The sequence below is a fragment of the Crocodylus porosus genome, unplaced genomic scaffold (assembly GCF_001723895.1).
Source record: "Crocodylus porosus isolate Cpor-Errol unplaced genomic scaffold, CroPor_comp1, whole genome shotgun sequence".
Classification (NCBI taxonomy): Eukaryota; Metazoa; Chordata; order Crocodylia; family Crocodylidae; genus Crocodylus; species Crocodylus porosus.
In genome coordinates this window covers 18,998,415-19,023,861 of record NW_017728943.1, presented here as the reverse complement: position 1 = coordinate 19,023,861, position 25,447 = coordinate 18,998,415, and the positions used below count along the sequence as shown (strand labels likewise).

Genomic DNA, 25,447 nt, shown 5'->3' with positions numbered 1-25,447 from the left:
GAGAGGAAAAAGAAGCAGGACATAATTGAGTGGCAGGTGTCTATCAAGAGGAGGTGTTCCTACAGAGAACCAAAAATCCTATGAATTTAATTAAACTACATTTCCTCTCCCATTGCTGCTGGTGGTGCAACCTACTCTGTAGCTCCTGCTTATTGGAACTTCCTCACTTCTCCACCTCTGCTAATGTCAGTAAGAAACTTCTCTCTTTCCTGTGTCTCCTAATTTCTCCCTCCCTTTGGTCTTCTTTGTCTCCATAACTGACTGAAACAGAACCTTACTAATTATTGTGACACCCACTGCAAATGACTGAGCTTTTAGCAAATTAATGAGTAAAGTGAACAATTGTTTTAAAAAAAGAAAAAACAAGGCTAAAGCATTGGAAAATGTATTGAATTCATTTATTTCACCAGTGTGGTCTGAAGGATAACAGTTGATAGTATGTTAATAGATAGTCAAGCAAGGAGGGATGCTTGGAAGAGGGAAATTGACAATTACCAGTTGCTCTTAGAATTTTACTTTGATGAATGCTTTCATTATAAGCCTGATCTTATGTCAATGGGAAGTGGGCCATTGACTTCCTTGGGTGAAGGAAAGCCATGAATGCTTGCAAATGCACAATGTGCCAAACATAACCTACCGGAGGAGGTTATCATTCTTCCTTATTGGGCTGCAGCTGTGCGAGTGCCATCTTGAATGATTAAAGGTCCAAGGTGAGTTTGAAGGTTAACACTTCCAAACATCAAACTAAGCCACCAAAAGGACCTCACATCTCTTGGTTTACAACAACTGTCTGGACTTTTTTAAGGCATACATGTTGGGAACAAGACTTCTAAACTGGAAAAATTAAGTTCACTCAAGGTCACTGTTTTTATTGAGCCGATGTGAGCCATGGATGTTGTCAATGGTGATAGCCGAGTTCACCTGAAGAGTGGACTTCTGATAACAATATATGGCAAAGGCAGTGTGTTTAGTGAGTAATGGACACCTCCTTTACTCTGGGGATCTGCCCTGATTTCATCTGTCAGAGAAGCAGGACTTGTGAGGTAATATCTTTTATTGGATCAACTCCATAGTTGCAAGGAATGCTAAAGAAGCTTTTGGGTAGGGACACATCATATGAAATGAAATTAAAAAATCTTTCTTCTTGCATATTCCCTGGACCATTACAGTAACAATGCTCTTACAGCAATTAATGCAGCTCTGCTGAAACTTCTAGGCATATTACTATACCAAAAGGTGCAGTGAGCTGGTATTACAGTCCAAAGCACTAAGATGCAAATAAGAATATAAAGGGGCCGTAGTGAAAAGGAGAATTGGTCTCCAAATGTAGATGGGTGAAGCTACTATTTGCTTTTTCCTTCGGTTCTCATCGGGGTAACATTTCCTCTTGTGCAAATAGTGTTATTACCCTATATACCCTGGCATTAGAAAAAATGAGCTTACACTGATAGCTGTCTCCAGGGCTTATCCCCAGTATTACAGAGAATGCCAGAGTCTTGTTTAGGCAGTGCTGCAACTCATAAATGCTGATAGCAATCACAGGAATTTGTGTGCACAGAGGTGTGAAAAATTAGTGAGGTATGCACTAGATGGCTCTTCTTGCATTTGAACCATGTGGGTATTGATCAGGAATACAAAGCATTTTGTACAGAGATACTAGGCAATGCAAAATAAAGTGTTGTGAGGTCAGAGTGGCTAGATATGAAAGAGTAGCTGTTAATAAAAATGTGTTGCATATTATAAGCATTTTAACAGGGAGATGAAGCCACAAAGAAAAATGAAGAGAATCCTCCAAAGGTGCAGTTATAAGCACGCTACTAGACCAGAGGGTGCATTGAGTTGGTCTTGAAGTTAAACAGCTCCAAGAGACAAAAAAGATCTGTAACATCAGCAGGAAGCTGATGATTTGGATGCTCTCTTTGTGAGTTTGCTTGTCCTTTTTCCTTTATTCCTCCTCCCCTCCCTCCCTCCCCAAGTTTGATAGAGTCACTATGTTTAAGCATTCTCAAACTGACAGTTGAAATCTGTCATCCGGCAGACGATGAACTTCCACTGGCGATCCCTGTATGGGAAGAAAAAGGAGAAATGGACATCAGTGAGGCAAGGGAAACACCAGAGGCCACATTTTATATAAAAAGGGTTCTTCAGAAAGAAAATACTTCCTGTCTGCTTCATACTAGAGTATTATGTTCTCTTCTATTGTGAAAGGCAGGTCAGTGTTTCCTTAAGATCAAGGGCATCAGAACTTCTAGTTCATCAGAAGGTAATGACTCTTGACTGTGATCAAGCCTGAGTCAGCTGCAAAGTAGTGACCTAAAGAAGAGCCAGGCTTGTTCTCATCCATGGTCATTGCCATGTGATGTGTTGCTAAGTAATGTGAAATGAATGGATAGGTTTCAGCCCAGTTCTCAGTATCTCACTGAATTCACTCCTATATTGGGCATTATTTGATATACATGCTAATAAGTTCATCAAAGAGGCAAAAGAATGAGGAAGTCAGAGATGCTGAACACCCTTGTCATTCTAAGTAGTGGTGTCTTCAGCCATGCAGTACTTGGTCACTTGTAAAATATTATCAAATGGCAGTTTTTCACAGGGGTTGAAGATGTCAAAAGTTTAAAATACAGGTAATTGTCCAGCCTTGAATCTGTGACACTGGGCTGGTCATACTGCAAGAAGGGCTGAAATGGGACATTTTTCTACAAGAGTCATCTTCCATCAGTAGGCTCCCCACAGATGATGCAGCTGTATGTCCTGTCTGTAGGTGCTGCTATGTGGAACTGAGGCATATTTTGCTCTTGCTTATACTGCTATGTACCTCCATGGACTATTCTTGATTTACAATGGTGTAAGTGAGAGAAGAATTTCATTCCTGGAGTCTAGACTGGCCAAAGCCTTTTCAGTTCAACTTTCATTGTCTGTTTGCTTCATTCAGTCTGTTTTGAGATGCTACTCATTTTTTACTAACAATGAGGAGCAGCATCTGCCTCATGTTAGGTTTAAAGTTGTGTGGGGTGAAAGTGGAGATATTGCCTGGCTGGCTATATTTGACTGTCATTTGCTTGGGCAAGTGGCTCAGTGCAGTACAAATCATATTTTTAGTTTAATTTTAAGATATTATCATCAGTGATGCATGTAGCAGGTCACAGGCATTTACTACCCTTTCTATCTCTCAGGCCTCCAAAACTACAGACAACCTGGATTGAATAAGGTTTTGCAATTCAAAATTATGGCCCATTAAATTAGCAGCTGTTTTGGTGGAGGTTTTCCATTCAAAAGCTGAGATCTAATCAATAGCAATAGGCAGGAGGCAAGTGGGGCACTAACCCTGGCAAACAGCTTATAGGGGATGCCAGTATGCCCCGTGTCTCCAGGAGTCTTTGCCACAGAAAGTGCTGCCCAGCCTAGGAACTGGGCAGGTGTGGCCCCATGACCCAATAGTGTGTCTGTAGGGGGTGGGGGAAGGTGATGGAAAAATTCCCCCCCAAGACGAGACTGCCATGGGATACATAGCCCTTGGCCCAGGGGTGGGGAAATAGACAGAGCACTAGATGCAGCCCCAGGAGGCCATGATACTGCCTGTCCTTCAGCTGCAGCAGCACAAGCCTACAGTGCTACAGTAGCAGCTGTTTCCCCAATGAGGAGAGCTGAGGCAGGTAAGCTTCTACTCCCCCTTCCTTTTTCTCATTCCTCCTCCCCCTGCTCTCCAGTAGTCAGCATTATTCTCCCCCACCCCACCTTTGCCCCAGGTGGTTTTTTTGTCCTTGGATCTAATCATTTTTTTTCCATAAAGGGACATTGCTAGATAAGAATCAGACCTATGTAAAATAATGTTTTACTTGCGTGTACTAGTAATACCATATATTAAGGTTTTTAAAAATGGAAAGACTCCTGTCATGTTAATGAGGGTCTTGATCTTGCAAACACTTAAGCATACAGACATGTGTTTCATTTTAACGTATTTGAATAAGTATTGTGTTTTAAAGTTTAAGCGTAAATGTATATGCAAGTCTTCACAGGACCAGGGACATATTTTGCAACACTGAAGCTATTTAATTTATCTCATAAAAACATCTGTGAGCTTGAACAAAGCAACTTGACTTTTACTTTCACTCTGCAGTTTTCATATGCCTGGTAGTGATGTTGTCTGGGTTTCTAACCTTGCAGGGAAATCAGAGAAATTCTTCAATCCCTACATAATCTATTTCCTATTAAGTTTTTGGGGGGTTTTTTGGTCTGGTGAAACCTAATGAGAGGCCTAAAATACCTGACATGTTTGCATCCAGTGATCTGTCTAGAGGTTTTTGTGCAGCTTACCCTGATGAGTCTCACAGTAGTTAAGAAACTGTTCACTGTGTATAACACCACGTATACAATATCATTAATCTTCAGTTAGATGTGCACCAGAAAACCTGCAGCTGGCATTGACTTCTGTGTCCCATTACTTTATCTTCCAAAATCTTTTGGGTTTGGCCCAAAGGCTGTGGCTGCCAACAAATGTATAGAAGCAAGTTTTGTGAGGTGAGGGAATATAAAATGCCCTTCCTCTGGTCACCAGCTGTGAGTTTGTCCAATAAATTCTATTATCCCATATCACAAAACCTGTTTCTTGCATATTCCCTGAACCTTCACAGCTACAACAGGATGCACCCAGTAAGTGGCAGTTTTTCTGTCCTTATTATACCATTTACTGGGTGCATCTACAAGTTCATCAATATGCCTTAGTTACTGCGTGGGCATGTCTACACGTGCATTTACACTATCTTAAATTTACTGTGCAGTACACTACTGCAAAGTAGCCAGGAATAGGCCGGCATCTACACATGCAGGCATTTAAGTGAATTAACTCTGTGTATGGACTGACTTGGGACTAAAGTTAGTCCTAAGTCAGTCCACACACACAGTGTTACTGTGCAATAAGGTGTCTACATGTGTGTTACTGCTCAGTAACTACTTGGGTGTAACTTTGATACCTGCATGATGCACATGTCAAATTTGTGGTCAAGTTGGCATAAGCCACCATACTTACTGTGCAGTACGGGTGTGCACGTGTAGATATGCACCTGTCCTGCACAGTAGTTTTGGTTACTTTGCAGTAAATGCACATGTCTAGATGTACCCCACACTTAGTTTAGTATTTGCTTAATGACATACTACCTAAATGTACAGTAACTAAAGTTACTGCACAGTAGCACCACCACACAGTTATTTTGTGATGCTTACTGTGCATTAGCCTAATAACACTGCACAGTAGGCTATTAGCACAGTTTTTAACGGTCATGCTACTGTGCAGTGTTATTAAGGTAATGCACAGTAAGCATCTTGTGTAGACATGTCCACTTGGTCAGACCACTGGTCCATCTTGCCCATATCCTGTGTCAAACAGATGCTGAAAGGTGGAGTGTACAGGGTATGACCTAACCCAGAGAAGCCCTAGTGATCCTAGCAGATGACTGGGCAGGTCACAGTGGCCAATATACTTCTCCTCTCCTCCCTCTGAGTCAGGGATGCAGTCACACCCTTGAGTGGATGGGGTGGGTATTTGACTCTTCACCAAGCCATTCTTGGAAGGAGCTAGCTGAGCCGGTGCACCCAAACTCACTATCTACATCAGTAATGATGGCTTCACCAGTTAACCTGATGTCTCTGATAAACTGAACAGCAATGCAACAGCTAACTGCTGTGACATGTGCAGTGTCATTATTACGTTTCACATTCAGCTCCCCACACAGTTTAATCTGAGCATCTCACAGTCTTCTCAGACCCCCCTGTTTCAGGCCATCTGCAGATTCAAGCAAGTAGTGCTGCACTGATTTCCATTTGATTCACATGTTTGAGATTAGTAATTTTTCTTTCTTTCTTTCTTTTTTGCAGTAAAAATTTTGGAGCATAATGAGAGAAACTTCAAAAACAGAGCAATTGCACATCCATTGGCATGACATTGCATGATCACATTATACACAGGACCCTACTTATGCAGCAGTAACAAATGCTAATGATAGATAATGGTCAGGCCTGAAATAGGTAAAGCAATTAACTCTTACTTCTTATAAAGGAACACGTGTATTCCAGTAACCTGAATTATCTGTGCCTGTCTTTCCCCCAGCAGGCTTAGCAATACAGGGCTACTCTGCTATACCCAGAGTTATACAGCAGTGTAATACCACTGATGCTCTGGAAGTGTGGCCATGTAAAAGAGGCAAGAGCCTCAGGAGAATCATATAGGTAAAGTTTCTCATTTGAAATCTTCCCTTTTTAGTCTAACACAGCATCAAGGATCCTGCCTTACTCATCATCCAGAAAACTAATAGTTTCATCTTTCTGTATGACTCCTCCTGCCTGAAACCCAGCTTCCCATTCAGGAAATTGTTACTCAAGCAGTTATTGCTATACTAGTTTACCATCTTGTTCCATAATATAGAACATTCACTGGTGTTTGGTGTAATCCAGTTTTAAGTAACTGCAACAATGTGATGATGAAAACTGTACTCTTGCTTTTGTGCGCTCCGTGTAAACTTGGAAAAGCTTTCCCTGCCAAAGGTAGCCAAATTTTCACTACATTAGTGTAGTTGACACCAGACCAACTTCAGCCTCTGTATGTTGGAGAGAGAATGTAGCAGGGAGTCACTTCAGGGGTGGCCGTGAAGCCCATGGAGTTCCTACAGCTCTCACTTTTTGGGCAATCCCCCCTTCAGTTTCCTGCCATGCCTTGATGTCTTACTTTGATATGAAGAAGGCTGCTCCAGGGCTTCCCAAATTGCTTTCAAATGACTAGCAGATGCCAGTCGCCTCTGCCTTACAGGCTAATTGCATGGCTCCATTCCTTCCCTACATAATGCCCCATGCCTCACAAATGGCATCCTTGTTGCTGTTTTCTTCACTTATCCCTCCTCTGGGGTTCTTGGACCCTCACACTGTTCCCACACTCTCAGCCTCTCACAAGGCTTCTGGACCCTCTCTGGTCCCATACAGTCAGCCCCTCAGTCTGGGCTCTAGACTCCTCTCTGGGTGCCAAGGAACCTCCTCCTTTCCTTAGTTCCCTCCCAAACCTCCAAACTGCTTTAGGCATTACTGTCCAAGTTGACCTTCTGGAGCTGCAGTCATTCTGCTGAGGTGGTAGTCTCTCAGCAGGCTCCAAGATGTTACTGCTGGGTTCTTTTGGGGCCTGGCCTTATACCTGCTCTAAGCCCAGCCCTCCTCTGGAGTCAGGTGACTCCCTCTACCCAGCTTAGCCTTACTTGCTGGCTCTGAGTCAGCTAACTCTCAATTATCCCTGGCCCACACCTGCTGGCAGCTTTGCAGATTTCCTAACCAAGTGCCCTGCCACACAGAGGTCTGCCCAACCTGCAGTAAAGTGGCTTAGGAGGTTTGTATCATGGGGGTCAGGAATCCACACTGGTAAAGATTCCTCATTTGTTAAGAAGTAAAACTGTGTGATAACAGAGCAACTGCTGTTGGTGTACATAGGCTGAGCCTGTACTTAAGTAGGAGAGACAGTAAACACACCACAACCACTCTGGCAGCCAGTAGCAGGGCACTAGTCCTGGGCCTCACCTTTTGGGAGAAAGCTGCCAAGGGAACCAAAGGTGCCCAGGGCACAGCGCTGCCCTGTTATGCCTCTGCTGGCAGTCCTGTGTTCCCTGAGGAAAACACCAAGCAAAGGTTGGCTACAATAAAGCCCTTTGTCCTTCCGCATGACAGTTTACCCAGACTGGATTGTTAAAGGGATACATACCTTGATAAAGGTCTAGACCCCAAAAAAATGTTAGATCCAAACACAACTTAATTTGGTTGAAGCTTGTATTCCAGGTGAGCTTTCTACCCAAGACCCATAACTAATGACATATTAGAAGAGTTTGTTGTGGGCTTTGGTCTTGCATGTGAAGAAACAGATATTAGTCCCTGAGCCCTACCAGTTAGCTGCCGCAACTCATGAAGCAATAGTTAAATCCAGTACAGCAGATGTTTTATTCTAGATACGTATAGTTGGTTGCTGCAAGAAGGGAAGTCCATTTATGCCCCTTGGAACAACAGAACAAAGCAAAAGGCAAACCTGTCCACAGCAGAGAAAGTTGTAGTGGCCCCTCGGATGTAATGATCATAAGTATACAGCATCATGTCCACATCTTCCCCATAGTGTCCTGGATATTCTGTTGTTAACCTTTACGGGAATGAAAAAATAAACAGAATTTACTGTCTGAAAGAAAAGTGGAACAAAACTGCATTTACTGGATGCAGATCCAACAGTAGAATTTTTGCTTTTTATTCTTTAGCAACAGCAAGCTGCAGAGACCTCCATGTAATGTTATTTTGTTTCTCCTCTAGGCAATTAGTTCTTCAGTCCCTTGGATAATTTTAGTGCACTTAGCATTACTTAGAGCATGCTTGAGTATTATATATATATAGTAGGAAGAAAATGATTTGAAAAAAGAATTGAAAGAGCTGAAAGTCTTATTTCTTCTGACTCTTTTCAAGCATATTCACTTGCCGTTTTCTGTTTTGTTTGATTTGCCCCATAACACTGTAAATATTGCCAAGCCAAACAAATACCAGCATTTATCCATTTATGAATTATACTGACATAACATCTAATGCAATCTGTTTTCTTCTTTTCATTTTCCTTCCAGTTTGTAATTAAAGAAACAATGACTCAGATCACAGTTGTACAGCATAAGTTATCTAAGGATCTCAAAGTGCTTCTGCAAACGTTAATTAAATGATAGTTACAATCTCCTCAGAAAGTAGGAAAACTATTATTATTATTACTCCTGTTTTACAGTTGAATAAACAAAATTACCAAGAAGGCTTGGAGCTTGACCAATATCACATGTCAAAAGGCGGAGGTTAGGAAGAGAAACCAGCTGTCTTATTCATCACTGCATTACATCAATTGTAGGGAGGTGCTAATGAAATTACATCAGTGGAGATATAGAGAGGCAACAACACTCTAACCCCACTGTAAATGTGGAGTAACTGATGCATGATGAGTCTTTTTCCTGGGGTGAGCCCCATGGCCCCACTCCCCTTCCTCCCCCCCCACCCCGCCCCTTCCAGCTGTGGGAGAGGCTGGAAGGCTCTGCCAAAAAAAACCAAAAAAAAGGATTGGGCCCCTTGCTGCTTCCATCTTCAGCAGGTTCCTGCAGCCAGCAGGATGCCTGGGGCCGGCGGGAAAGTGGCTGGCTTGCCCTTGGGGCAGTGCGGGGAGGCAGCAGGAGGGTAGCTGGTTTTGCTGGAAGCTGAAAAGACAGCAGGGATGGTGCACAGGGCGCTGGAAGCCCGGGAGGGCTCTGGGAAGTGGTGGAGTCAGGTGCCACCCAGGTTTCCAGCATCCCATGTGCTGTCTCAGCCACTTTTTCCAGCTGCCAGCAAACCCAGCTGCCCTTCTACCACCTTCCTGCACTGCCCTTAGCTAGTAATAACTAATATTCACTATCAACTTGATCCGTCTTTCAGCAAAAAAAAGATGTCTCTGTGTTCAGTTCTAATAATCTAAGACAGAGGTGTCAAACTGTCTTTACACACTGGGCCAGATCTAAAATGTGGGGCTCCTCAGAGGCTAGATCTTACCAAAAGGAGCCTCATGGAACCCCCTCCAGTGGCGGGATGAGTGGTGGCATTAACCACACTGCCACCACCAAATCACATCCCCAGTGAGGCTCTGTAATCCAGAATTTGGTGGTAGGCCCTATTCCCACTCCCTCCAGGGTCCCTATGGGCTAGATGACATGGCTTCATGGGTTGGATCCACCCTGCAAGCCATATTGTTGTCACCCCTACCCTAAGGCATTAGACCGTGTTGAGAGACTTCTAGGTGCTTACTTACAAAGCATCTCTTCTTTTTGTGAGCAAACCCTAAGGACTGAAACTCCCCAGTAATAAACTCTGTCTCTTCATATATTTTGTCAGATTTGGCCCTCAAACTGCCAGCAGGGGTGAATGAGGTGAATTCTCTGATGAAAATGCCTCTGTGTGTGGCTTAATGGTGCCACACTGTATGCATGCAAGAGTTTTGGGGGGTTTAAATCCCAATGTAGTTCAGTTTGCAACATTTAAATTGCAACAATGCAGCTCCTGCAGCTGGCAGGATGCCTGGGGTCTCCAGGGAACAGGCTGGGTATTAAATGGCCTGAATGAGATGAATTTGTGGTTTCCATCAGGTTCTAGTGACCAGGTATAAACAAGTGAAATATTTTTGGGAATAAATTTCAGAGATAAAGCCAGCATCTGAACAAAAATATAAAATCAAGTGACCATCTCTCTTCTCCTAGGATTCTCTCTAAATTTTAGAAACATTGGCAGAATAGTTTGAAGGAAGCTTGCTCTCTTGTAACCGCTTTGCAGGGAGACAGATTTCCATTACAGAAGACAGTATTTTGTAGCAGATTTTCTATTTCACCTCTTTTACTAGCACTGATTTTTTTTCCCTTGAGTTGGTTTTAGATTTTGCTTTGCTTTGTTCTGTTTTATGTTTGGCTTGATTTAGGGGTTTGTTTTCTGGGGGTTTTGGGGTTTTTTGAAGTGTCATGAAATAATTCAACAAAAATCTGCTGGCAGGAGGAAATATATTGCTAAAAGATATTCATAAAATCTCTGAATCCTTAATAAGATTTTTTTTTAGTTTGGATGTAGTAGTGATTGTTTTGTTTGGTCTCCCTGTGGAAAAAATATCACCTTAGGAATTAATAATAAATACAATTACAACATCCAGGGAAGGATGTTGTAATAACAGCCACTAAATAGTGGCACTTCCAACCCACAGATCTTTTCCATGTGGGTAAATAATACTATACCCATTTCATAGCTGAGGAAACTTTTTTCCCTTTTTTTTTTTTTTTTTAATCGTGTTCCCCTCCTATGGTGCTGGAGAAAGTGGCCAGAAGGAGAGCTCCTCTTCTGGAAGGTCTCAGCAGCCCTGATCCTGAGGAGCCAGGGCAGGGTAGGAACCCAAAGGAAGGGTTTTTCATTTTGTTTTTGATGAGTTGATTTATTCTTAAAGGGACTGACCTGAACTGATTAACACAGGAACCTGGGAGGCACTGATTTCATTTGCTTTGATTAAATATTTAATTATTTGATTGTATCCTTCAGGGACTGAGATAAGCCAATTAACCCAGGAACTGGGGATGCACTAAGTTCATTTTTATCCACGTGAGTATCTGATTGTGTCCTTAAAGCGGACACCTGGACTGATTAGCCCAGAAGCCTGGGCAGAATTGATTTGGGACTGTATGCCTTTGGAGAAGGGGTAAGCAGCCAACAGTGGTGAAAGAACAGGTTAGGGACTATTTTAAGAACCTGGACATATACAAGTCCTTGGGGCTGGATGGGAGGCACCCAAGGGTGCTGAGCGAGTTGACTGACATGATTTCAGAGCTTCTGGCCATCAACTTTGAAAACTCATGGTTATCAGAAGAGGTCCCAGATAACTGGAAAAGGGCAAACATAATGCCCATATTTAAGAAAGGGAAAAAGGAGGATCCAGGGAATTACAGAGCAGTTAGCCTCACCTCAGTCCCTGGAAAAATCATGGAGCAGATCCTCAAGGAATCCATTTCTAAGCATTTGGAAGAAAAAAGGGTGATTAGGAACAGGCAGCATAGATTCACCAGAGGCAAGTCATGCCTGACCACCCTGATTGCCTAATATGCTGAGGTGACTGGCTCTGTGGATGTGGGAAGACCTGTGGATGTGGTGTACCTGGATTTTAGCAAGGTTTTTTTTATATGGTTTCCCACAACATTCTCGCAGGCAAGCTAAGGAAGTATGGGGTGGATGAATGGACTGTAAGGTGGATAGAAAACTGGCTGGATCACTGGGCTCAGAGGGTAGTAATCAATGGCTTGATTTTGAGTTGACAGCCGGTATCAAGTGGAGTGCCGCAGGGGTCGGTCCTGAGGCTGGTTTTGTTCAATATCTTCATCAATCACCTGGAAGATGGCATAGAGTGTACCCTCAGCAAGTCTTCAGATGACACCAAGCTAGGGGGAGTAGTACATATGCTGGAGGGCAAGGTTAGGATTCAGAGTGACCTAGACAAATTGGAGGATTGGGCCAAAAGGAATCTCATGAGGTTCAACAAGGATAAGTGCAAAGTCCTGCACTTAGAACAGAACAGTCCCATGTACCAGTACAGGCTTGGGGAGCTGACTGGCTTGGCAGAAACTCTGCAGAAAAGGATCTGGGGATTACAGTAAACAATAAGCTGAATTTGAGCCAGCAGTATGCCTTTGTTGTCACGAAAGCTAATGGCATAGTGGGCTGCATTGGTGGGAGTGTTGCCAGCAGATCAAGGGAAGTGATTACTTTCCTCTGTTCAGCACTGGTGAGGCCACATCTGGAGTACTGTGTCCAGTTTTGAGCCCCCTGCTACAGAAAGGATGTGGACAAATTGGAGAGTCCAGCAGAGAGCAATGAAAATTGTTTAGGTGCTGGGGCACGTGACTTCTGGAGAGAGGACGAGGGAACTAGGCTTATTTAGCCTAGAGAAGACAAAACTGAGAGAGGATTTAATAGCAGCCTTCAACTACCTGAAGGGGGTTTGAAAGAGGATGGAGCTAGGCTATTCTCAGTGGTGGCAGATGACAGAACAAGGAACAATGGTCTCATGTTGCATTAAGGGAAGTTTAGCTTAGATATTAGGGGGAAAATCTCACTAGGAGGTTAGTAAAAGACTGGAACAGACTACCCACAGAGATTCTGGAATCTCCATCCTTGGAAGTTTCTAAGACCCGGCTAGAAAAAGCCTTGGCTGAGTTGATATATAGTCCTGCTTTGAGCAGGGGGTTGGACCAGATGTGACTTCCTGAGGTCCCTTCCAACCCTAATTGTCTATGATTCTATGACCTCAGACAGACTGATCTCAGCTGATGAATCAATGAACCAAGGAAAGACTGATGTAAAAATGACCCCAGGGCACCTGAATGAATGGGTTTAGACTCCCAGAGAGTCATTTGACAAGTCAGTGCCTAGTTGCCAGCCATATCAGGGTGATACAAGACCCATACCCTGTAGGGTATCATCCAGAAAGTGGCGTGGGGTGAAGTGTGAGGGGAGGTGAAGCCCCACAAAGAAACCACTCTGAGAGGACCTATCAGGATCACCACCAACCTACACATTCAGCTCCCAAGAGTTAGAGTACATGAAGACATGGTGGGCAAGAGAATTATAGCAGAGACTGATGGTGGAGATGCTGTCCAGTTCCCCAACAGCATACACTGGTAAGACATTGGGTAGGCTTTGGTTGTGGCCATACTGCACCTATCTCCAACAGGTTCTTCAGGAGGACTATACGTCCAGACCAGATTCGATGGGAAGCTTTCTAATCTAACTCATCTCAAAGCAAAAACAAAAACCCAAGAAATTCTTGTCCATGAAATACTTTTTGTCAATGATGCAGTGATTGTTAGTCATTTAGAAGCAGGACTGCAAAATCTCATGGATTACTCTTCTCATGCTTGTGATGATTTCAGTCTGACCATTAGCCTGAAGAAGACAGTAGTCATGGATCAACAAGTTGATCGCCCTCCTGAAGTTAGAATAAATGATGAAAGCCTAGAAGTGGTTGAAAACTTCATTTACTTGGGCTCCATCTCACCAAATCTTGGCTTGGGAACCAAATTTAATGCTCGCATTGGAAAGACAAGCAATGCCGGGGTAAACTTCAAAAGAGAGTTTGGAAAAACAGAGCACTCACTCTATCAACAAAGATGTCCATCTACAGCACTTGCATACTTAGCTGTTGTATGGAAGTGTGTAGCAGACACTAGGGTGCCTGCTACTGGCAACAGTGATGCAGGCTTAGCTGTCAGTCAACAGGGCAGCACAGCTGGGGGTTGCTAAGGCGACTGATTGGGTCAGATGACCAGAAGGGGGCAGGGCCTGGCCCTTTATAAGCAGTCAGGCTGAGGCCAGGAGTCAGTTCCATCTGACAGCCTGAGCAGCAGGAAGCTCTGCTGCAGAGCAGAGCCGAGGTGAGCAGCCTGACCACCCTAGCGTCGGCATTATGATACAGGGTGGAGAGAACCCTGACAGGGAGATGGAGAATGGCCAGGGTGGCACTGAACGTATGTTATAGCCAGGAGGCTTATTTTGTGTTACAGCCGGTTGGCTTATGGCTTGGTGTTCTGTTGGGTTGTCTGTGTAAGACACTGGAGGACCAGGCGAGGCTGTAGGGGTGGAGGGAGCCTTAGGGGAGCTCCCCAGCAGTGGGGGGGGGGGGATTCCTAGCGCCGCAGGGGGCGCTGCGTTTTGGGGTGTCCCGACCCTGGCCCCAGTGTGGACAATTATCGGGACGAGCCCAGTGGGCGTGGGACCCAAGGAGGGGTCTGGGAGCCAGGTAAGGCTAAGGCCGCCTGAGCCCCAATTGGGAGAAGCCCGAGTCGGGCACAAGACCCAAGAAAGGGGTCTGGGGGGCCAGGTAAGGCTAAGGCCACCTGAGCCCTGAGCACGAGAAGCATGGGCATAGGCCCCCGAGTGCGGGCGGGAGCGCGAGAAGCATGGGCATAGGCCCCGAGTGCGGGCGGGAGCGCGAGAAGCGCGGGCATAGGCCCCAAGTGCGGGCGGGAGCGCGAGAAGCATGGGCATAGGCCCTGAGTATGGGCGGGAGCATGTGGACGCCCCAGTGTGAGCAAGAGAGCGGGAGGCAGGCCCCGGTGTGGCGAGGGCCACGAGAGAAACGAGGGGGCACCCATTACATCAAGAGGCCCCAGAGTTTGGGGGCAGTGAGGAGTCCAGAGCCAAAGGAAGGGGGCCAGGGAGGAGCCCCGGAGTTAGGGGGCAGTGAGGGCCCCAGAGTTGGCACAGGTGAGAAGTCCCGAAACAGGCAGTGTGGAATTAGCCAGAGGACGTCCGTGCAGCAGGGCAATTGCACGGAGCCCTGGTACAGCAAGAGAACTGTGCCAGAGAGGGAAGAAGGCAGCCTCCCTTTGAACAATATACCAGCAAGACGTGGCAGGTGAGATAGAGGGTGCGTTCGGGACGCCAGTTTGGCACAGTAGGTAGGGGCGCTAGGGGAGGTCACAGCACCCCTAAGGTCGTCCCGGCACACAGTGAAACATGAACTCTTTATGCCGAGGAAAAAAGAAAACTGAACAGTTTCCATCTTCAATGTCTCCACCTATCCTAGGCGTAACATGGCATGACAAACTCTCCAACTTTGCTGTTCTGGAATGGGCCAGGTTACCCAGTATGTTCATGTACCTGAGACAGTGATGCTTCCATTAGTTAAGGCATGTGAATCGTATGAGCAATGGCTAAATCCCCAAGGACATACTGACACTATAATAAGCTGGCCACTGGCAAATACCAACTTGGACAGCCCAAACTCCATTTTTTTTTGATATCTCAAGAGAACCCTTTGGGAGCTGCACATTGATGGCCAATGCTGGGAATCAGTCGTTTCAGACTGCTGAGAGTAGAAAGCTGCTATGAAGCAGGGCCTACATCACTTTGAGATGGGGCAGGTCGATGGTGAGGTAGAGAAGAGGCATCAGAGGCAAGTAAGACAAGACAGTCTTGCCAATAATATTAAGATTGATTAATATTAATTATTGGCAAGACAACCCAAGTGAGGGCTCCTCCTTGTAATGTCTTTGTGGAGGCTGCTTCAGCCTGGGGTTCTAGCCATGCTCTAACAGAGCAATGCACCAAGGAACAATAGATAACTGCAGAATGCCTGGTTCATACTAGGGGGACAAGCTGGATTAGCAAGTAGGATGCTGGTCTGGGTCTCAGAAAGCCTGGGTTCTACCCCTCCCCCCGATTTTCCATAATGTTGCCATGTGACCCAAAGCAAGTGTCTTCATCTCTTGTCTAGTTACACTGTAACTTCTTTGTATACCATTAATATGTACATAGTGTCCTACACAATGGAACCCCCATCTCTGGCAGGCACAAGTTTGATACAAATAATAACACTCGTGAACTTGGGAAACTGTTCTCCACTTTGCAAGACGGAAGGCCTGAAAGAATATGTGGTCATTCTTGGGTGCTGAGTGGCTTTAGTTATTTTGCAAGGTGCCAGTCTCCCAGCCTTGGAGACTGAAGGCTGAGTTCACAGTGAGAGAGTTGAATACACAGATAACCTTTGCACTGGGAACGTGTAGTGAGTGCTGATTTGGACCTCTAGTGTCAACACTGCTGAGTTATTTATATGATTCTGTAACTGCCCTCCTCCTGTAGTATCTGCTGCCCTGCTCATAGTATCTGATCCATCATAAATGTCATGTATTTTAGTATAATTGTGGTGACACTTCAGATGAAGGAAATAAACGCTTCCTTGAAGCCTCCCTAAACCATAAACTCTTAGAAAATGTTGTTTTTGCCTGGACAGTTTAACTGTGACAGAAAGCAGCTGCAACACAAGACAGACCTCCTGGCACTAAGCAGCATCAGTTGTTTGTAGAGGGGAAACAATCATAAACAGTCTGTGCAGACTTTCGGCTGCTCTGGTGACATGTTTTGCTTTTGAGAGCAGCAAGTCAAACTTTTCAATTTCCTTGCAACAAGAAAAATATGAGGTCAAATGGGATTATTTAGTAATGATGTGTCCACATCTGTAAGGAATTTGCTGCCTTTCCAAGTCAATTACATTTTGGTTCCAACCAGAAAGATATAGGCCATCTGGTCTCCCACCACAAAACTTATTTTACTTCTGTAGCATTTCCCAGATAGGTAAATTATTCTGAGTTTTTCAGTCTCCTGTGAGGAACCCAATTATTTAAACTATGGTATAAATGTAGGGAATCCCAAAACAAGGCTTATTGGTACAGGAAAAGAAAAAAACCTCAAGCATTCGTTTAAAAAAAAAAAGAAATAAGCATGTACATGTAATATGTTAGAATAGATTTTGACTATTGTTATGACTCATAGAGTCAGGGCATAATGATGAACTATGCTGGAAGCGAGTGGTAAGAGGTAGAAACTAGGGGACAGAATTCCTGGGTTTTTAAATAGGAATGTAGGTCCCAGTTCAGCAAAGAATTTCTGCAGGAGCTCAGCTTTAAGCATGTGTTTCAGGTTCATTTCTGTTCAGAAAGGAACTTAAGCATGGGTCTTAATACTACCTTAAAAAGATATTTTACAAAGTAGCAAATGTGAGTTAAAAATGAAAGGTAAATAGTAGGCCTGTGCAAAGCTTCGGGCCCTGATTCAATTCAGTGGAGATTTGGGCCGATTCTCTGAATCTGAATGGAATCAGAGGACTCTTTAATCTCTTGCAGTTGAACTGGAACCCTCCACATTGATTCAGAGAGATTCAGAAAGATTTGGAGATTTGGACATAGACCCGACTTAAAATGTTTTTTTCTACATACCTCTAAGTAGCAGGCAGCTGGTAAATGCTGTGATGCTGGGGTGCATGGAGCATCCCACAGAAGCACGGAAGGGGTCCCCAGCACGCTTGGCAGCAGACCCGGAAGTGGACAAGAAGCACTTCCGGTACACCTCCAGGTCTTCTGGGGAGCTCATGGGACACCCCCCCCCCACCACCACCACCACCACCATTCCCCTGGGTCAGCAACTGGTGCCTCCTAGGTCGGGGGGGCATCCAGAGTCCCCTCATGGCTCATTGCAAAGCTGGTAGCGTGCTCTCCGGCAGACCCAGAAGTAGACTAGAAGTACTTCAGGTCCACTTCCAGATTGGCCACCAAGCTTCTGGAGAGCCCCACCCCCCACACACACACATACTTCTGTGGGATGCTCTATCTGCCCCACCATCACAGTGTTCACAAGCTGCACTGGTACCTTGAGGTAATTAGAAAAAACATTTAAAGCTGTGTCTATGTCTGAATCGCTGATTCTCTGAATCAGCATCAAATCTTCAGATTTGGATTTAGCGAAATCGAATTAGGGACAGTGATCCAGATCAACTAATCAAATCACTGTCCCTGATTCAGGCCAAATCTAAATCTGAACTGAATAGGGCTCGCTTTGCACACCCCTAGTAAATAGTCTTATGCACAGTCTGAAAAGCACCACCTCTGTGACTGCCCATTGTATATTGGGAAAAGTCCGTCTTTCTTTCTTTTAGGAAGGATCTTTTGTCCTCTGAAGGAACATTTGCTTTTTTCTGCACACAAATGCATAGAATACAAAGTCAAACCCCAAAATGTTAGCAATAGTCCTATTTCTCATGGACTTGTAAAAGAAGATGCTAGATGCTAGGTGAAGATGCTAGGCTCTGAGAAGGTAAGGGTAAAATAAAGGAGATAGGGAAACACTAATGCCCAGTGAATCTTCACAAAGATATCCATCTTTGTGCTCAGATCTCCAGCCCAATCACTGGAGAATCTGAGATAAGGCAAGACAGACGTGCATCTTATAGGCCAGCTTTCATGAGCCACAATTCACTACATCAGATGCAATGAAAGGATATGCAGAGAATCTGAGGCAAAGCAAAGGGAAGTACAGCATCCAAGACCTAGTCCATGGACCGAAGATCAGAATTTTCCCATCTATAATAGAATTACTTTGTTTTTTCTGAAATGCTCCCTCCCAATGTGCCTGTTGGGACACAGCATCTGTTTAACAGTGCGTGAGGATAGGAAATGAAGAATGTTGTATTTTCTTGAAACAGAAAGGCAGAATACAGGCCTGTATATAGCGCGGGCGAAAGTACACAAGACAATAATTTGAAGCAGGCTCATTACATTCGAAGTTGCAGAGCATGGCCATGTGACAGCAATACCAGCATTGTCAGGACAACAAAATGAATGAAAGATTTGGCCACAAATAAAAAAAAGAGTGATGTTAATAGTCTCACATGCACGATGCCTTGTGTTCAAACAGGCAGAGATTTTAAGAAACTGCCTAAATCTGAGATTCAAAGAATGATAGAAAATCATGGATTCAAACAGAGCAAGTCTCCCTCACCTGAAAAGAGATGTAGCAGATACAACTACAAATGTGGAACATCTGCAGACAGCAAAGCAGACTGAGGAATATTCAAACATGTGGCACTAACTCCTATAACACAGGCTTTCAAAAATCTAAAAGGTCTTGCCTTTGCCTCCTGCCAGCAAGGAAATCAATATGCTGCTGTTGCATTTGGCTGGTAGCAGGTCAGACTAAGAATAAGACCAGCAGGCATGTAAATATCTTGCATGCATCTCTGTGGAGAGTTCACTTCAAGACCGACTTCTGGTCAAAAAAACTGGAGTATGACTTTTCCTAAGCAAAACTGTAGGAGAATCACTTTTTGTGGCAGTTGGAGGAGCTGGATTAACAGCTCTGGAAGCTGAAGTCTTCAGTTTAGCCACAGAGCAATCAGGAGAAATCAAATTTGCCCTACTCTGGGTTATAGGATCCCTCCTGAATTTAGAAAAATGGCATCTAAGGACAGCCAGGAAGCTCAGTAGTCATTAGGCCTGTGTGAAGTGGCTAGTATTCACTTCGGATTTGGATTTGAGTGATTCAGGGGACAGTAATTCAATTTGGTGATTCAAATCACTGTCCTGCATCAGTTCAGCAAAACGTGATTCGGAGATCCGGCAATCAGCCAGGCCCATCCCTCCCAACCCAGCAATGGCTGCCTCACCTGCCCCAGCTCCTGGCACTTCAAAAAAAACCTGTCCTGTCTCAGCGGGTGCTGCTGGGAGGGAGCGGCAATTCCTGCTGCCCCCCACTGCATGGGGGGCTCTTCCATGAGCCTCCCGAAGCCCCAAGGCTGCTGCAGAAGTGGTGAGTCCCGGGGCTTTTCTCCATTTTTTTTTTCTTAAAATGCCAGAGCCAAGGCAGGTGGGGCACCTGTGAAGGAGGCTGGGGGAGCAAGGCGGAGGTCGGGGGGCTCTTCGCAGAGCCCCCCATGCAGTGGGGAGCAGCAAGGATTGCCCCTGTCCGGCAGCACCCGGTGAGCACCAGAGCTTTTCTTTAAAAGGCTGGGAGCTGGAGCAGGCAAGGCAGCCATGGGGGGCTGGAGAATTGGGTGGGGCTTGGAGGGTCTGGGAGAGTAGGCAGGGGATGGGGCCTGGCAGGGGTCCCCCCATGGTCCCCTCTCCCCTCCCCCAGTCCCTCCTCCGCTGCCCCTAGCATTTACCAGCTCCGAGTCTGGCCGCAGCTCCCTGCTGCAGTGGGTGGGGACTACCCAAATCAGCAAAGCTCTCTGAATCTTTTCTGAAGATTTGGAAAGCTTTGAATTGATTCGGACCTTTTAATTGGTCCCCTGATTCAATTTGGATTGGAGATTCAGCCACTGAATCAAGCCAAATCTCCTCCAAATCGAATCACCACCCAAAGCTTCACACAGCCCTAGTAGTCATGACCCACCGAGTCCTTCACTTCCATGATGCCAAGAAGCGAGACCAATGAGCCAACTGTAATACTGCTTTCTAAGAGGCTGCCATCTCTTTGTTAGGTCAGTTCTTTTCCACAATGAATACAAATGGCCTACAAATGGGAACAACATTTCAGTACTACAAAAAAAGCCTAGAGAGTGATTTGTCAGAGATGAAATGTTCTTACTGTGCAATGCAGTACTATGCAAGGATACCTGAGCTAGTTCCTTCAGAGGTATCAGGAGCTGCCTAGTGATGTTAACATGAAGAGCCCTTCAGGCTATTTACCCTGGTTTCTCAGTGCAGCACGGTTGCCTCTGGTACCCAAGCTAGGTCTAAATAAGCAATGCTGGGAATCTCCATGCTGCATTGCACAGTGCTGTATAGATATACTCTTACTCTGTTCCCTGAGCCATGCAGATGCCATTCCAAGATGCTGGAATTGTCCAAAAACGACATATATCTGGTTTGGCCCCTTAAAGAATTAGCTTGTTCTCTTTATGTAAGACAACAGTGCAGTGAATGTCATGGTCAGTTGTTTGGGGAGGACATGCTTAGTAAGCTCTGCACAGAGCAACACATGGAGTTAGTATAGCTGCTTGAACTCACCAACATGAGTATGAGCATCTCCGGCTGTAGCGGCAGCAGTAAAATTGCCATTCCCGATCCAGCACTGAGGGAAAATACTGACTCTGGAACCCAGCCACAAGGCCATTATTTGAGCAGGTCTGATACCTGAGAAAAGGAAACAACAAGACACAGAGACACATTAGTTTTCTGTTGGTCAGTTAGTTGCCAGGGGTATCAATTCAGCTTTGTGGGGCACATGAGGAGTGTGGGGCCAGTTTGGCAGCTGAATTGGGTCTACAGACTGGCCCTGTACTCTGGAGCCAGAAAACAAGACTGGCCTGGTGCTGACACTGCATGAAGGGCCAATGCATGGGGCTGACCTGAGACACGCAGGCAGCAATACAAGCCAGATGATAAGGTTCAGATGACCATATCTGTCTTAAGAACTTTTCAAAACAGCATTAGAAATTCTAGGTCAGGGATAATGCTAAGTGATTAGCCCTACATCTAAAAACACGTGGGTACGCTAATTGTCCATTATTATGCAATCATTTAGGTAAGAAAGCAGGTGAAATTAAACAAGCAACACATTCTAGTTATGGGGCAGCGTACAGTTTTAAAGCACCATACAAATATGCAATCCATTACACATTGCCTCAGCTGATAAGCATTACTAACCCCCAATCTTCAAAAAGCAAGAGAGAGACTTTAAAATGTTCTCCCAATGCCTTTTCCATTTTCCATTGGGTATTTGAGGCCGTTTCTAGACATGCTCACCATTTTCTAAACCATGTTTTAACTGATTCGCATCACACAGAATCAAATTTTAGTTCAAATTAAGGGTTACTAGACATAGGGGTTTTCCCCCTTCTTCACAGACAAGTAGCCCATGTGTCTGGATAGTAGGGGTGTACAATATGAGTTGTATTCAATTTGGATTTTGCCTGAATTTGGGACAGTGATTCAATGTGTTGATTCAGATCACTGTCCCCAATTCGATTTGGCTGAATCCAAATCTGAAGATTCGATGCTGATTTGGAGAATCAGCAATTTGGCCATAGACCCAGCTTTAAATGTTTTTTCTACACAGCTTGACGTACCAGGCGTGGCTTGTGAATGTTGCGATGCTAGGGTGGATGGAGCACCCCACAGGAGCACAGGGGGGCCCCTGTGTGCTTGGAGGTGAACCTGGAAGTGGACCAGAAGTACTTCCGGCCCACTTCGGGTCCACCAGGGAGCACACAGGGGCCCCTTCCTATGCCTCCTCAGCTTGACACTCAGCCACGGGAGGACCCTGGGTGCCCCCTTAGACCCAGGAGGCACCAGTTGCTGAGCCAGGGAGGTGTGGGGGGGCCCTGCACACTCCCTGGCGGACCCAGAAGTGGACCTAAAGTACTTCTTCCTAAATCTCTCCAAATAGAATCGGAAACTTCTGATTCAATTTGGAGAGATTAAAGGGTCTCCTAATTTGATTCAGATTCAGAGATTCAGCCACCGAATCGGGCCAAATCTCCACCGAATCAATCAGGGACCAAAGTTTTGCACAGGCCTACTGGACAGGCCTGGTGGCTTAGCCAGGATACTGATACTTAGTTATGGTGAGGTGGTGTTAGCACATTTGACTTTGTAGAGGTGTTACTCTGTGCCTGACAGCCTCTGTTACATTGCAGAAAGCCAATTAAGTTTCCCTTGAGGGGACTGACATTTGCAACATTTATCTGCATTCCTAAGGAATGCTTATCTGAGTTCCTAAGGACTGTTTCTTCTAAAAGCAACACCTCATATATATGTTAAGTGCAGTTTAAATTGCCTAATTTGGACTGCCCTTGTCTGCATTATCTTTAATCCTCCTTTAGTAAAGATTTGTTAATTCAGACTGGAGCTAATTTTAATTCAGACTACAGATGTCCATGTGTATAAAGTGACAGCTGTAGTCTAGATTAAATCTAGAAAACATAACATCTATAAATGACCTGAGTGTTTTGGGTTCATCCCAATTACATTTTTAAGTCTTTCTCTACAACCGTCAAGGTAGGAAACTTAAAATAAAAGCCTGGGATTGTAGTGGATTCGTGTGTCTGCAAGAGATAGACCTTTAAGAAAAATATCACATATTACAAGATATGTGATAAAATCATGAGATCCTAGTAAAGCTATATATTGTTTTGCATGTGGTAAAACTGAGTCTCTGTCTATATAAGGAGAGTGTAAGATTTGCCAAAGATTTTAGGAGTGTATTTGCAAAACAAGAATCTCATCAAGGTTAATCAAATTGTAGCTATCTGGTACATGCTATCTATGCTCTGGAAATTAACTGCCAACAAATACGTCTGTGCACTTTCTGAAGAATGTACAGACTCTCTAAATATACAGACACAGCTCTGCAACCCTGAAGTAGTCGGACATAAAATCTAGACGTGGATAAAGTGCTAATACTACTGTAAGGAGCTTGCTTTTTGGGGGGCAAAAATTGCTAGGGGCAACAGTATGGCACTGAACCGACATAGTATGGCTCTGGGCTTGTATTCATGGGACTCAATGGCATCTCTGCAACTTTCAGTATGTACTGGATCAAGCCCAGAGAAAAGCAACCTTGAAGTCAATGAACTAGACAAGTGTAAGCAGAACTGGTCCACACAGTATCTGGTAGCAACTCTTGAGTGCTCCCCCATTCAATTAAAGCATTCTTTTAACCTCATTCTTTCTTTAGACAGTATTATTATGAGCGCTTACTTTCTTCCATTTCCTGTCTCTTTTTGAAGAAACAAACTTCAGCTCTGTCTGCAGCCAGGAAGGCTGGCAGTCAAGCTCTCTTACAAGCCTTCACACTCATGCCAAAAACAGATATACACTCACAACACAGCCAAAAGACACTTTCAGAGATTGGCTTTAATGTAACAGATGTGAAAACATTTCTTTGGGTTCATTTACAACTTAATTGGGAGAGCCTGGCATTCCCATGGGAATGGCAAGTCATCAAAATGTGTTTTACATTTGGCAAGGCTGTCACCTGTTTATGCAGGTGACATGGTGTGGAAACTAGATGCATGAGTGTTTGCATGTGTCTAGTTTTGGAAAACTAGGCTCACTAAAGCCAGGGTTTTTAGTCTGCCCTCCATATTTAAGCGCTCACAAAGGGGAATATCACCAGAAATAGGGAAGTAACCTGGAAAACAGCAACATGCTTTGACCAACATGATTCAGTAGGAGTGGTGAGTGTTTAGCATCTCAGAAAAATCAGGCCTCTTTTATACCCACGGGGTGCCTCTCTTTTAGGTGGTACTGCCTAACTTCTAGATGTCTGAGTTCGAAAGCCAGGGGATATGCCTTTCCCACGGAGTTTTGGTGTGTAACCATGGCTTTTTGTATTGATTGGTTTGCCCCTGACGCATGCCGCATTGCCCTAAGCCAGGGGTGTCCAAACTTTCTGAATGTGGGGCCAGATCATGAACTTTTTATCACCCAGTAGGCCAACAAGCTTTATTCAAAGATCTCACAGGAAGTGGTATCACATCAGGAAGTGATGTCACATGACCTTTGACACCAATGAAGCTGCAGGAAGTGACAATGAAATGGGTCTAACCAGTTCAAAACTCTTCCTCTATAGCATCCACTTCTGCCATTGTTCAGGACAGGCTGCTGAGCTAGATGGACCGTGGGGCTGACCAAGCTTGGCACTTTTTATGCTCTTTTGTTTAGAAGCTCTTACATGCTTTGGCTGAGCTTCCCAACTATGGCTGAGATTTGCAAAAAGGGGTAGATAGGCGTGTTACAAAGTTGTCATAAAAGATTTGGAGTCCTCTAAATCCCATTCATTTTAATGGAAGTTGGCCTTTTGACTCAGCTTTGAAAATCTCAGCCCAAGGTGCCAACCAAATCAGTCAAAATATATTTTGCATTTCTATGCAGTGCATCTATGTGGGGTTCTCCAAGCATTTTACAAACATGAAACGAACCTCAGGATGAGCCCAGCCAGAGCAGCAGGGGCTCAGCTGCACTTTCCCCCTACCCGCGCTGGTCGGTCCCGAGCGGCACACGGCTCCACAGCCACTTCTGCTGGCTGGTGCTGACCAGGGTGGGTCTGTCCCATCCAGAGTAGCATGCAGCTGAAGCTGGCTTCCCACGTGCTGGTGGGGACAGGAGGAGCCCGAGCGGGTCAGCACCAGCCAGCAGAAGTGGTGGCGGAGCTGTGTGCTGCTCGGGACAGGATGAGCCTGGCAAGAGCAGCAGGGGCTGAGCTGCATTTTCCCCCTGCCTGCACCAGTCAGTCCTGAGAAGCACATGGCTCTGCCGCTGCTTCTGCTAGCCAATGCCAGCCGGGCCAGGCACCTCCTGTCCCCAGCAGCACGTGGGAAGCTGGCTCAGCTGTGTGCTGCTCCAGATGGGACAGACCTGCCCGGGTCGGCACCAGCCAACAGAAGTGACGGTGGAGCCGTGTGCTGCTCGGGACTGACTGGCACAGGTAGGGAAAGTGCAGCTGAGCCCCCTGCTGCTCCAGCCGGGCTTATCCTGTCCCAGGAGGCACATGGCTACTCCCCTTCCCACACACACTGCATCGGCAACGTCAAGCTGACACGGTGCATGTGGGAATCGTGTTCCTTCCCCAG

The 25,447-nt window shown here is 45.2% G+C and overlaps 1 protein-coding gene across 1 annotated transcript in view; it reads right to left on the bottom strand.

Moving 5' to 3' along the window:
• Positions 1-373: 373 nt before the first annotated feature.
• Positions 374-25,447, bottom strand: part of DPT (dermatopontin) — a 37,071-nt gene continuing 11,997 nt past the window's right edge. The window contains exons 2-4 of the mRNA XM_019548837.1: positions 20,880-21,005; positions 8,054-8,161; positions 374-2,062 (exon numbers count right to left, since the gene is read on the bottom strand). Coding sequence (XP_019404382.1) covers positions 1,996-2,062; positions 8,054-8,161; positions 20,880-21,005 — 301 coding nt within the window. The 3' untranslated portion in view covers positions 374-1,995. The remainder of the gene's footprint in view (positions 2,063-8,053; positions 8,162-20,879; positions 21,006-25,447) is intronic.